General features: G+C 41.2%; 2 protein-coding genes across 3 annotated transcripts in view; both read left to right on the top strand.

The window, feature by feature from the left end:
- The first annotated feature begins 2,664 nt into the window (after window positions 1-2,664).
- The window catches only part of LOC109377409 (zinc finger protein 577-like), a 17,794-nt gene continuing 6,934 nt past the window's right edge, over window positions 2,665-13,524 (top strand). Inside the window, exons 1-4 of one of the 2 annotated variants that reach the window (XM_019633737.1) lie at window positions 2,665-2,752; window positions 8,797-8,993; window positions 11,836-11,962; window positions 12,240-12,335. In XM_019633737.1, the coding sequence (XP_019489282.1) occupies window positions 8,979-8,993; window positions 11,836-11,962; window positions 12,240-12,335 (238 nt within the window). In that variant the 5' untranslated portion in view covers window positions 2,665-2,752; window positions 8,797-8,978. Of the gene's footprint in view, window positions 2,757-8,796; window positions 8,994-11,835; window positions 11,963-12,239; window positions 12,336-13,524 lie in introns of both variants that reach the window. The other variant, XM_019633738.1, reaches the window with a different exon arrangement.
- LOC109377411 (zinc finger protein 605-like) overlaps window positions 12,246-13,524 on the top strand; it is an 84,497-nt gene continuing 83,218 nt past the window's right edge. Inside the window, 1 exon segment of the mRNA XM_019633740.1 lies at window positions 12,246-12,335. The gene's annotated coding sequence lies outside the window, so the exon portion shown is untranslated.

The raw sequence follows: 13,524 nt of genomic DNA, 5'->3' as shown, positions 1-13,524 counted from the left end.
AGACCTTTCTACTCTACCACTCCAGCAGGAAGATTGTCTCTTCTCCAGGCAACCACTCAACCAATGAGAGACTATTACAACTCAGCCAATGAGAAACCACTACACTTTGAACTCCTAGCTTCCTCCACTGAACTCTTTATTTACAACAGCCCCTCTTACTGCCCCTCCACCCTTTCCTCTATCCATTACTCTCCTTTGTCTCTGGACTTATCTATTCTTCTGCCCTAGCTTGCATGTCCAAAATTGTAATTCTTTTTTGCTCCCAAATAAACTTATTTTGCTGGAGAAATACCTGGCTATTTGTTTAAAGTTAAGCGTAGTATAAACATTTCTATATGTCTTTGAAAGGGGTGACTGGTCCCAAGCAAATCCAAAACCTAACAACTTCCATTAGATCTTAAGGCTTCAGAATAACGGTTTCTGGTTCTGTGCTCTGCCATCCAGTTTTGTAGGTGGGAATTAGACCACTCTTGCTGGAACAAAGATATCAAACCAGCAATTTAATGTGATATCTCCAGTAGAATGTAAAGCTCCACAAAGAATGGTATTTTTATCGGCACTTAGAGCTTTTGTATCCCCAGCAGCAGAACAGTGTTTGACATACAGCAGGAATAGTAAACATCTTTTGGGTGGGTGAATGAATGATCAATCCCTTTAGTTTGAAGGTACTCTCAGCCTGGTTGTACAATTATGGAGAGTGAGTTTTTTTGCGTTGGGAATTTGGGCTGCAATATTGAACAGACCCTTTCACAGAGCTTTTGATTCAAGGTATTTGCCATTTTTGCAGAAGAAAAAGCTTGCTTTGCCTTTGGATCCACCCACCCCTTGGCGGGACAGCCAAGCTTCTCCGTTGGCTCTGCCCCTCTTGCCAGCTCCTGATCAACCGTGTTCCCAGTTTTCCTCCACCTAGTCATAAGAACTTCATAATCCTGCCCATATTACCCTCTCTCTGATCAATGCCACCCACCTTCAGCGGGTCTCTAAACCCTAGACTGGCCTCAAATGTCGCTTCCTCCGCAAAGCCCCTTCCGGCCAGGATTCCCAGGATAATAGCCCGTTCTCCACCGATTGTTCGGGGTCTGCTCGGGTTTCCTCCCCGTGGAACTTACTCTAAGATGACTGCGCCCACTTAGCTTCTCTCTAGCCTTAGGCTCGAACTGCCTTAATGTCCGGGACCATCTCTGCCCATGCTGAGGGGAGATTGGGGCAGGCTTGCGCTTCTAAGGAGCTAAGCAGTTTGTGTAGTAATCCTGGCGAATGTTGCACACTGTGTGTGTGTGTGTGTGTGTGTGTGTGTGTGTGTGTGTGTGTGTGTGTGTGTGTGTGTGTGTGTGTGTGTGTGTGTGTGTGGTGGGGGCAGGGATTCAAGTGGCTTCAGGTCGTTTTCCGTAGCTTCTCACGGTCTTGAGCCGTCCCACGAAACGCCGGGAAAGGGAGATTAGGCCCGCTCTACGGCAGTAGGTTGGAAGATGGCTGCTCCGGGTGAATAGCCTCGAACTGGGCGCGGTAATTCTACGTCATAGAAGGGACAACCTGGAGCCAGATTCCGAGACTCTGGAACGACGCGCTTTGACCCTCGTCGGCCGCCGCTATCCTTTCAGCTTCTGAGACTCCTGTCAGATGTTGACGTGGGGCCGCGGAGCTGTGGACAGTAAAGCAGTGTTTAGAGAAATGATTCCATGATTTGTCTCTAGCGGGAAGACGGAGGTCAGTGGTCAGGTCAATGTCGGGCTCCGGGCGTGTCTCCAGGCCGGGGAGAGCGCGTTGGGGTTTTTTGTTGTTCTGGAACGCAGAGGGCTCGGTCTTGGGGGAAGCGAGTGGAAATCCTCCCTGGGGGTGGTGGTCAGTGTTGGGGGATCCCCGTGGAGGGGCAGTTAGTGGGGTTCTGTGTTGGGAGAAGCACTTGGAATGTCTTTGTTGGAGAGTAGCGTTTGGGGTGTCCCGTTGTGGGAAGCGGGAGCCGTGTTCGTGTCGGGACTGCGTTTGGGGAATTCCGTGTTTATTGCTAATCGCATGCTTAATTTTAAAGATGGGATTTCTGGTCCTCTTGCGTCCCTGTTTAGTGTATATCCCTATTGAAATTTTGTTTTCAGGTTCATTCCGACCCAAGTAATGGCATCCCCATCCTCCTAAATATTCCTCCCGAAAAGAACTCTTGTTAAAAGTTAGTATATTTCAGTTTTAATATTCGGACCAGGTGTGTACGCATTGCTATAATTTTATACGTTTTGATCTAACATCCTATCATAACCATTTCCACATTACAAACTCGGGAAGTTTTCTTTCTTTAAACTGTTGCAGTTGTAGTTCATCAAGTGGATGCTTGAATTTTGGTAGAGCTGACTTAGTCATAGGTGCAACACTTTAAGACACGCACATGTGATGGATTCCTTTAACCCAAGTAACTTGTTTCTTTGATCTGCTGTGGTGTTTTTCCATATGTGTCTTGGACAGATCTGGTTATGTTTATTCCTAGATAGTTTTTACTTTGGTTGTAATTGTAAATGGTGTCTTCTTTTTTTCATGACCCCACTCCCTCTTTTTTGTTTCTTCTAATTGAATGTAATGCACAAGAGCAAAAACTAAAAAGATATACTTATGTTGGCACCTCATTTTACTCATGTTATTACTAATAGCTTCTAAGTTGATTCCTTTATGTTTTCTAGTTGAGCATTTTTGTCATCTGCAAATCATTTTGGTCAAGTGGGAAGTGTATGGACTGTGGAGTAAGAAGAACCTGCTTCTGCCTCTGGTGGGTAAGTTAATCTCTGAGTCAATCTTCCTCATTTGTGAAAAAAAGTTGTCATAATTCCTACTTCATAGAGTTGTTATGAAGAGTAAATGCGCAAATATTCTTTAAGTACAGGGTATAGTGCTGGCACGTAGTATAGTCTGAATAAATGGTAACTGCAATTTATCAAGTTTTTATTCCTCCTTCTCAAAGGCTCGCCCCAGATTTCTTGTGATATAAATGACATCTAATATTGCATAATTTTAAGGTATACAACATGTTGATTTGATATACTTATATTGCAAAATGATTCCTACCATAGCATTAGCTAACACCTGTATCACATCACATAATTACCATTTCTTTTTTGTGTTGAGAACATTTAAGATCTACTCTCTAGCAACTTCCAAGTATAATACAGTGTTGTTAACTATGGTCACCATGCTGTACATTAGATCCCCTCAAAGGCTTTTTAACTTTAAAATTATTCTCATTCATAACTTTTCTCTTTCTTTAAATTTTTATTTGATTAATGTTGCTAGATTCCCAATATCTTATATACTTGTCCATAATGATTTGTTGTTTTTATATTGGGCTGGATTCTATTTACCAATATTTTATTTAATATTTTTGCATCTAGAAATGAAAAGATATCTTGGATTTGCTTCAAAATAATCCGTTGGTGAAGAGGGAGTGAGTGGTAGTGTAGATAAAACAAAATTAGGTTTTTGTTGATAATTATTTAAGTCACATGATGAATATGTGGAGTTTGAATATACTGGTCTTCCTTTTTTGTACATGGGGTTTAATTATACTTTTTTTTTTCTTTGCTCAAAATTTTTCATAATAAAACATTTTAAAAGTTTTGCTTCTACATTTGTAAGTGAAACTGATCTGTAGTTAAAAGTTTTTTCAGATATAACACTAAAAATAAAAAGTAGAATATTGTAGCACCCTAGAAGTCCCCGCCTCATCCTAATCTCCTTCCTCCTCTCCAGAGGTAATTATCCTTAAAATATCATATTAAATTTGTCTGATTGCTAACATTATATAAACGGAATCATACAGTAATGTTCTTTTGTGTCTGGCTTCTTTTGCTCAATATTTTGTTGTGAAATTCATCTAAGTTATTGCATATAGAAGTAGTTCATTTCTTTTCATTGCTTGTAGTATTCCATTGTATGATTATATCCCAATTTATCCATTTTGCTATTAACAGACATTTGGGTTACCACTGACTTATGTCTGTTATGAATAATGCTGGTATGAACATTTCTTCACATGCATTTTGGTGCATGAACGTTCTGTTGGGTATATATTGATACTTAGTAGAATTCCAGAAGTATAGGTTATTCTAGACACAAGGAGAAATGGCAAATGCCTAGTCATAATGGGATATTCCTTTTTTTTTTTTAAGACTTTATTGGGGAATAGAGGGAGAGGAACAGTGTTGGGGAATTGGGGAAGGGGAACAGCCAAGTTGTTGTCCTTCAGTCTTAGTTGTGGAGGGTGCAGCAAGCTCAGCTCCAAGTTCAGTTGCACCGCTCAGCTCAAGGTGCTGATGTTCAATTAGTTGCGGGTGGGCTTTGCCACCATCCCATGCGGGATTTGAACCAGCAGCCTCATTGTTAAGAGCGCACGCTGTGCCCACTCAGCCATCCGGGCGGCAGCTCTGCTCAAGGTGTCGAGTTTAGTCTTTAGTTGCGGGTCAGCGTAGCCCACCATCTCGAACAGGCAACCTTGTTGTTAGAAGCATGTGCTGTCACAAGCTGAGCCATCCTGCCACCTGTTTGCAGCTCAGGCGCAGCTCACTGGCCCATGTGGGAATCAAACCGGTGACCCTGTTGCTCAGAGCTTGCACTCTTGAGCAAGCTCTTAACCAACTGAGCCACTCGGCCAGCCCCATAATGGGATATTCTGAACATACCTCTCTCAGTGACAGAACAAGGAGACGGAAGGCTCGAAGGCTATAGATCAGCAGTTCTCAACCTTTCACAGGGGTCGCCTAAGACCATTGGAAAACACATATTTTCAATGGTCTTAGGAACCGAGACACCACTCCTCTATCCGTCTCCAGGCCCACATGCAGATACGCCCACATACGAGTACCCAGCAACCCCTGTGAAAGGGTCATTCGACCCCCAAAGGGGTCACGACCCACAGGTTGAGATCCGCTGCTGTAGATTAACAGGGGTCAGCAAAGTTTCTCTGTAAAGTGTTAACAGGTAAATATTTTGGGCTCTGCTGGCCAGATGGTCTGTCTGCATCTACAGAACTCTGTCTGCCTTTGTAATTTCAAAGTAGCCACAGAATACATAAACAAATGGGTGTGGCTATGTTCCAATGAAACATATTTACAAAAACACATCACTAGCCTGCCATAGTGCTGACCCCTGAAAGATTAAAATAACATGATTAACAAACTTGATCAATATAAAACACTTCGCCCAAGAATTTTTTCAAATGCACATAGAACATTTATTATTTTTCAAATTATTTATTTATTGAAGCATAATTGAGTTATAATATATTAGTTTCAAGTGTACAACATAGTGACTTGATATTTATTTGCAATACGAAGTGGTGGGTCATAAAGCAAGTCTAAACAGATTTCAAAGGATTGAAATCATATAGACTATCTTCTTTAACTAAAGTGGAATTAAATGATAAAACAATACCAAAATAAGTAGAAAATCCCAATTTGTTTGGCTAGTACACTGTACACATCTAAAAATCATGAAATCAAAAAAATATTACAATGGAGGGCCGGCCGAGTGGCGCGATGGTTGAGAACTGGCTTGGGACACCAGAGGGCCCCGGTTCGGATCCCACATATGGGGGCCGGTGACACTGCCCTCCACAGCTAGGATGCTGAACAGCAGCTCGACCTGGAGCTGGGCTGCCATGGGTCGCTGGCGACGGCGTGGGCTGCAGCCCCTGTGGCAATGGGTTGCCATGGGCTACCGTGTGTGGCCAGCAGCCAGCGTGAGCGGCCAGCAGCCGCAGTGAGCGGCTGTCCAGAGGCCGGCGACTGGTCTGCCTTGCCCGGGAAGAGCGCAATGATGGTGCCAGCTTGGGCCGGTGGGGTGATGTCCTCCACAACTAGACTGAAGAGCAGGACAACAGCAACTTGTCTGTTCCCCTTCCCCTAGTTCCCCAGCGCTGTTCCCATCCCCCCAATTCCCCAATAAAAAAATATTTAAAAAAACAAAACAAAACAAAATAAATTACAATGGAAATATGTTGAACTGCATTTTAATAATAATTCTGCATGTCAACCCTTACTGAATTCAACTAAAGCAATCAGTGGAGGGAATTTATAGCCTTAAATGCATATCTTAGAAAAGAAGCAAGGCTGAAATCAATGAATAAGCATCTATCTGTATCTCTTTTTTCTAACCTCTTGATTAGTATTTTGGAATGCTGGCTTTATGTAATTAGTAGAGAAACTTTTCCTGTTTTCTGTGATCTGAGAGTTGACAGCATATTGGAATCATGTGTCCTGTAAAGCTTAGGTAGAACTCATCAGGCCCTGATAGTTTTTTTTTTTATTTTTAACTTTTTTTTTCATGGAAATCCAGAGTATAGAGAGAATAATATAATAATATGTGCTCATCACTCAGTTTCAACAATTATCAACTCATGGCTAGTTGTGTTCATCTATGCCTCCACCACTTTTGTTTTTCTTCTGGAGAATTTCATAGCAAATTCAAAGCTTCATGTCCTTAAACTTATAAATGTTCCAGTATGCATCTGTAAGATGTAAGGTCATTTAAAATTTATAACCAGTATAATTTCCAAATGTATCAAAATTAATAATTTTTTATTCATTTTTTATTCATCCAACACCCAGTCCATATTCAGTTTTTTTTTCTGATCATCTCAAAGTTGTCTTTTAGCATTAGATTGTTTGAATCATGACCCAAATAATGTTCATGCATTTCATTTGCTTGTTATATCTCTTAGGCCTCTCTTATTCTATAATAGTCCCTCTTCCATTTTTTCTTTTATCCTTATGCCTCTTAATAATTTGCAATAAGAAGTGTACAGCACCATTAATGTAGGATTCTTGCCTACGTAAATATGGAAGTAAATCAAATCTCTAAATTCAACTACCCAGTTTGTAGGAAAAATAAAAAGTAGAGGCAGTAAGGAAGAACAAGTTAAACTATACCGTGATTAAGTAATCAGCCCAGTCCAGAAGGTAGGACATCCTATGCAACAAAGGACATGTTCCCTTCCTCTCTTCATTCCTTCCAAAGCATGTATGGGTATCAATCTATAATGACTTGGCAGTGTCTTTAATTTTATTTCAAGTGAAAATTTTTTTAATTTATAGTTTTTTAATTAAAAAATTTATTTTTAATTTTTAATTAAACATATAATTTTAATTTAAAAATCCTGTGCTTATTGAAAAAAAGATGTAAAATTCACTTTCCCAATCTGTTGGACCACCCATAACAATTAACATTGTTGTATTTGCTTTTGTGAGTGTGTTTATACACACTCACACACACATGCACAGATATACTGTTTTACTTTTACAGAAATGTAGGATCATATTATATATATGTAATGAGTAGAAATGTCCTTTGTTTATTGAGTTGTATATTATGGATTTTTAAAATTTCAGTAAATATGTGTTAACATACAAAATAATTGCATATTCCATTAGATGGATATAATTATTTATTCAATTAATCCTCTATCAATGGACCTAAGCAGTAGTACCTTACATACGTTTTTGCTTACTTTGTGACTATTTCCTTTGCTTAAATTCCCAAATACAGAACATTGAGTCAGAGGCGATGCTTATTTAGAAAATATTCAGTACATAATATGAGAATATCCCCCAGTAATGTTCTACCATATAATACTGACAGTATTTATGGTAAAGGAATGTTATCATTTCTCCTATGTGTTACTTTTCATGTCGGATTCAACCACTGACTAAACTCTTATTTTTTATTATTGTCCATTTAAATTACTTAGGTTTTCTGGGTCTTCAGTAATATTGGGCAAACATTGATAATTTGTTTACCAAACAGAGAATAGGTTGGAGATGAGTTCTCTGGATGTGAGGATACTGGAGGGCCAGAGAGGGAGTCTTTAAGAGTAATTTGCTGCCTCATGGGGTGAAAGCAGAACTCAAGTTGACCTCACAGTGGTGTCCTCAGAGTGTGAGTTTCTGATATGGCTCCAGAGCTTGGCTCTTGAGGAGACTAAAGCCTGATCTGCTGCTTCTGAGGCAGGGGTGATGAGGCTGCCTCTGCATTCCTGCCTGTGTGGAAGTTGCTGGCTGGTGTGCACAGTGACGATTAAGAGAGCTGATTCCAGGGGGGCTCTGTTTTTGCAAATGGGATTGCATGGCCACTCCACGGTATGGCCACTCATTGCACTGGGAAGGAATGTTCTTAAAGTGTGTGAGAAAGAGAGCACGTTTGTATTGTGAGACTCGGAAGAGGGAAATGGCATAATGGACAGAGGCAGATGTGGACTCAAATTCCCACATTGCTGCTTAGGATGGATGTTAACCTGGGCAGCACTTCACCAGACCAAGCCTTAGCTTACTGGTGTTTTAAATGATGGAAATAATAATGAGTACCTTACAGATTAGTATTGAAGATTATATAAGACACCCCTTATAATTTGTTTAATTCTTGGTCTTCTAGTGGAATTATTGCCCCAGTACAGTATACAAAAAGTTTAGGAGCATGTGGGCACACGTGGTTTTAAGTCAGCTTCCAGAGTCACCACTCTATACATTACCTTTCCTAAAGTTGATCTATGTGAGAATTTGGCTGTGGACAAGACCACGAGCTAGTTTTTGTTTCCCGTCTCCTCCTTCACATCCACTCTATTCCAACTTTACCAAAAACAAGGCAGTCCTCTCGCCCATTCCATATCTTCCTATGGAGCACTGGCCCTATGCTGTAAAAGCTTCCAGGTATAAAGAGACAGGTGAAATATTGGGGCCTTGTGTTAGAGTGAGTCCGCATGGCAGAAGAGAGCTGTGGTCCTGAGTGCATGTCCACTTGTGATTGAATTTGCTTTTGAACCCACAGGTTCTAGTCTATAGGAACAAGAGATTTTTAGTACTAGAAGAAGGAGGTTCCAGGCTTGGGAGATCATCACTTCTGGCAGCAGCCTGACCTGAGATATCTGACCACAGCTTCCTGGCAGGCCCAGAGAGACAGTGGACAGAGCACAGCCTAGAATTGCCATTGTTTCTTCAGAACTTGAGAAAATGACCAAGGCCCAGGTAAAGTTTGTTTTACCTATTTTATCCTTTCTTTCCCAGTGGATTTATGGAAGTTTCTAATGTCTGATAAAATGAGACAGTCTATGTTGAGAAAAAATCAGGATCTGTAGGAACAAAAATTTAGATATAATCTTAAAATCAGGACAAATGAGGAAGTGTGAGATACATAGGTCATAGGGTTCATACAAAGTTCTTTTTTTGGAGGGGAGGGGAACAGTGTTGGGGAATTGGGAAAGGGGAACAGCCAAGTTGTTGTCCTTCAATCTTAGTTGTGGAGGGCGCAGCAATTTCAGCTCCATGTTCAGTCGTGTCACTCAGCTCAAGGTGCTGTGTTCAGTTAGTTGTGGGTGGGCATAGCCACCATCCCGTGCAGGAGTCGAACCGGCAGCCTTGTGAAGAGCGTGTGCTTTATCCCTTGAGCCACCTGGGCAGCAGTTCAGCTCAGGGTGCTGAGTTCATCAGTCTTTAGTTGAGGGTGGACGTAGTCCACCATCTTGAACAGGCAACCTTGTTGTTAGCACGTGCTCTCACCAGCTGAGCTATCCTGCTACCTGTTTGCAGCTCACTGGCCCATGTGGGAATTGAACCGGCGACCCTGTTGCTCAGAGCTCTCACACTCTTGAGCAAGCTCTTAACCAACTGAGCCACTCGGCCGGCCCCGCACAAAGTTCTTAATGTTGGGACATAGATAAGTGATTGTGTAGGACCCTGTTGGTTGCCTTAGCTTTGAACATGTGTCTACTGTTCTTGGCAGCTGTAATAATAAGATAAACATGAAAAGCTACATGATTTGCAATGCCTATGAGGAGAAAGCAAACAAGTTCTTAGGGGAAGTAGACATTTCATTGCTCTTAGATCTTTAGAAATTTCTTTTGCTGGCTCTACGGAGAGATTTTATGTAGACAGTGTCCTCAATGTCAGTTGTGTAATAAAGGCATAGGATGTTTCCTTTGGCTTTTTCTTACTGTGTTCCTTGGAGTAAGCTAAGGGGCTAATGGCAAAGCAGAATTTGATGGGGCAAAATTCTTCAAAAGCAGTGTGCCTTGACGACAGAGCCTTCTGGTGATCCGACTTTAGCCAGGGGTAAAGCCTGGATTATCCAGTAGAATGAATGGGCTGCTTGATCTTTGAGTGGTCCTCCATGAAGAAAAATTCTCAACCAGATTTTTGTTACTGATTTGGCAGGAGCCAGCTGAAAGTTCTGTCCTTTGAGAATAGCTTGGTGTACAGATATTGACAAAAGTGTCCCCTTTAAACCTTCTAAAGCCCAGGTTTATTAATGAAGCCAGAGCCAATTATTCTTGTTTTGGTCTATGTATTTATTTATTTATTTATTTATTTTTTATTGGGGAATTGGGAGGATGGGAACAGTGCTGGGGAATTGGGGAAAGGGGAACAGACAAGTTGCTGTCGTTTTGTTCTTCAATCTAGTTGTGGAGGATGTTGCTTCACTGGCCCAAGTTGGCACCATCATTGCGCTCTTCTCTGGCGAGGCAGATCAGTCGCCGGCTTCTGGACGGCCGCTCACTGCGGCTGCTGGCCGCTCACGCTGGCTGCTGGCCACACACGGTAGCCCATGGCAATCCACTGCCACAGGGACTGCAGCCCACGCCGTCGCCAGCAACTCACGGCAGCCCAGCTCCAGGTTGAGCTGTTGTTCAGCATCTTAGCTGTAGAGGGCAGTGTCACTGGCCCTCATATGTGGGATCCGAACCGGGGCCCTCTGGCATCCCAAGCGAGTTCTTAACCATCGCGCCACTCAGCCGGCCCTGGTCTATGTATTTTTAATTACTCAAATGATACATGGCTACATTTGCATGCAAGAGATTCAGGCAAACACAAGTTTTGCCCCAAAAGACAATATATCCTTTCACCTTTTTCCTGCCCAACCTTCTACCCAGGGGGTAACAAATGTTAATAGTTTGCGTCTCCAACCAGTTTCTTTCTATAATTGACGTGGTTGAATAGATCTATATTGATATACGTTTTTATATGTGTACATATGTGTATTTTTACATATATAATATATAAAGATATTTTTTACATGTCTGGGATCATATATATATATACAAGTTGGGGGTTTAATTCTTTTCACTTAATAGAATGCCTTGAAGATTATTGATATAAGTATGTTTACATCTGCCTCATTGATTTTAATGTTTGCGTAATATTTTATAGCAGGGAGATGCTGTAAATGTCTGGTTTTGATGGATGTTTAGATTATTGATAGTTTTTCACTGTCATATACAAATAATAAACATTCTTACTACATATTGTTTTGTGTATTCAAATAGTATTCTAGTATTCTTTTAGGTGAGGGAGAACTAATTAGGAGAATTACATGGTGCTATGGCCTGAAAGTTTGTGTACCCACAAAATTCGTATGTTTAAATCTTAACCCCCAAAGATGATGGTATTAGGAGGTGGGGCCTGTAGGAAGTGCATAGGTCATTAGATTGAAGGCTGCATGAATAGGATTAGTGTTCTTATAAAAGATACCCCACACAAATCCCTCACCCTTCCACCATGTGAGGTCATAGCAAGAAGGTGCCCACTATAAACCAGGAAGTGGGCTGTCACCAGAATACAACCATTCTGGCATCTTGATCTTAGACTTCCCAGCTTCCTCAACTGTGAGAAAGAAATTTCTGTTTTTATAAGCTACCCAGCTGTGGTATTTCCTTATAACAACATGAATGGACTAAGATACATGGCCGTATGGTATGTGAAATAGTCACAGTGTGCAGAATTTCTCATGGGAAAAATGATCAGAACATGCTCCTGTTCCTTTTTTCCACATAGTTTATTCCACCTTAGATTGCATTGGAATTTGTTATTACAGGGATCGTTATCATTCGAGGATGTGGCTGTGGGCTTCACCTGGGAGGAGTGGCAGTTATTGGATTCGTCTCAGAAGGACCTCTACAGGGACGTAATGTTGGAGAACTACAACAACCTAGTGTCATTAGGTAAGGACAGCATCACAATCGGTTGCCTTGTCTTTCTCATTCACTGAAATCTGCAGGGTTCCTGAAATATTTCATGGTTTGGACTAAAGCATTGTGGGTGATAGACTTTTTTATTCTTATGTTTGATCCTAGAATATATGCTCTTTCTTTCCAAGTAAAAGGTTTTTACCCTACCGAGTACAAATGATATGGGCCCTGAAACACAACTTTCTCATTTTGATAGATTCCCCCAGCATAAATACTTGGTGCCAAGTGTTCAGTAATATCCCTTTCACAGGATATCAAGCTACCAAACCAGATTCACTCTTCCAGTTGGAGCAAGGAGGACCACCATGGATAGCAGAGAGAGCAGCCCATAATCCAACCTTTTCAGGTGAGTAAGTGAAAACCAAGAAAATGGGGAGAGATGACACTAAATTTCTAGTTGGTCAATGAAAGGTTGACACTTTTGAAATGTTTAGAGAACTTTTCTTACCACAGTTGGTGACTCAGAAGCCTAACACCTTTCTGCATTTCTGTTCTTTGTTGGGGCTGATCTTCTTTTCCTGCTATTAAAGAATGATGCCTCCCTTTTTTAAATTTTCTAGATTGGATTGCAATCTGTCTTGATTTCTTACCTAGTTCCATTCTTCCCAGCATGCTCCTGTCTTCTCCGTGTCGTCTTCTGCAGCAGGCTTACTTCCTGTTCTCTACCTCACTTGCCATGAAATTCCTCTCTTTATCCATACAGCTTGCTTTGCACTCTACTTCAGCCCCTTTTGACAGGGCTGATACCCCTCCCTGACAATCTACCTCATCTCTCAAGGCACCTGTACGAGTATATACTTACCACTTTCTGCTTCCCTAGCTTCTAGGTGCTGTTTTTTGAATCTTCTGCTTGATTCTCATATTAAAAGTTTAATTCATTCTCAAGGCCTAAGCTCTCTTCTCTTCTGGAGAGTCCCAAATTGACCTCTGCTACTAATGTCTAATGTGCACTCTAACCCCCTATATGTTGTCGGCCACTGCGGCAGCTGCCCTGGGACTTCCTACTTCCTATATGTGAAACCAGAATCCTTCTTTCTCCCAGATAATGTTTTCACCATCAAAGGGTGTATTTATATATACCAAAGATTTAAGCTGTCTGTACTCTGACAGGTATTCCCGAGTTGACATCTCTTTCTATATTCTAATCTGCCTTTTAATTCTGTATTTTACCCGCACCCAGGATAACTATCCAGTGTACTCCTTTTTCCTTCAGCTTCAGTGTCAGAACCTGAGACCATTTTTTGTCCTGATGAATCCTTGTACATTTTGCACGTTTTATTTAGGCTCTGCAGTACTGCTCTACACCCTGGTGCCTGGTCATTTTTGAGTTGCCTGAGTAGTCCCAATTTGTTGTATTATTTCTGAAGGTCTTTGCTGTTCCTATTAACTTTTGTTGTTTTGAAAAAGCCTTTGGAGAATTCCACACTCTCAATTCCCATCTCAGAGAAGGCCATGATAATTACACTTCCATTGTTCCAGTTGCTACATACATTGGCTCATTTTAGTTTTTCTCATGGTTCCTTTTTTTTTTTTTT

Source organism: Hipposideros armiger, unplaced genomic scaffold, assembly GCF_001890085.2.
Source record: "Hipposideros armiger isolate ML-2016 unplaced genomic scaffold, ASM189008v1 scaffold_1393, whole genome shotgun sequence".
In the NCBI taxonomy this organism is placed as follows: Eukaryota; Metazoa; Chordata; class Mammalia; order Chiroptera; family Hipposideridae; genus Hipposideros; species Hipposideros armiger.
The sequence above is the reverse complement of the archived record's forward strand: the minus strand, read 5'-3'. Positions and strand labels throughout refer to the sequence as shown.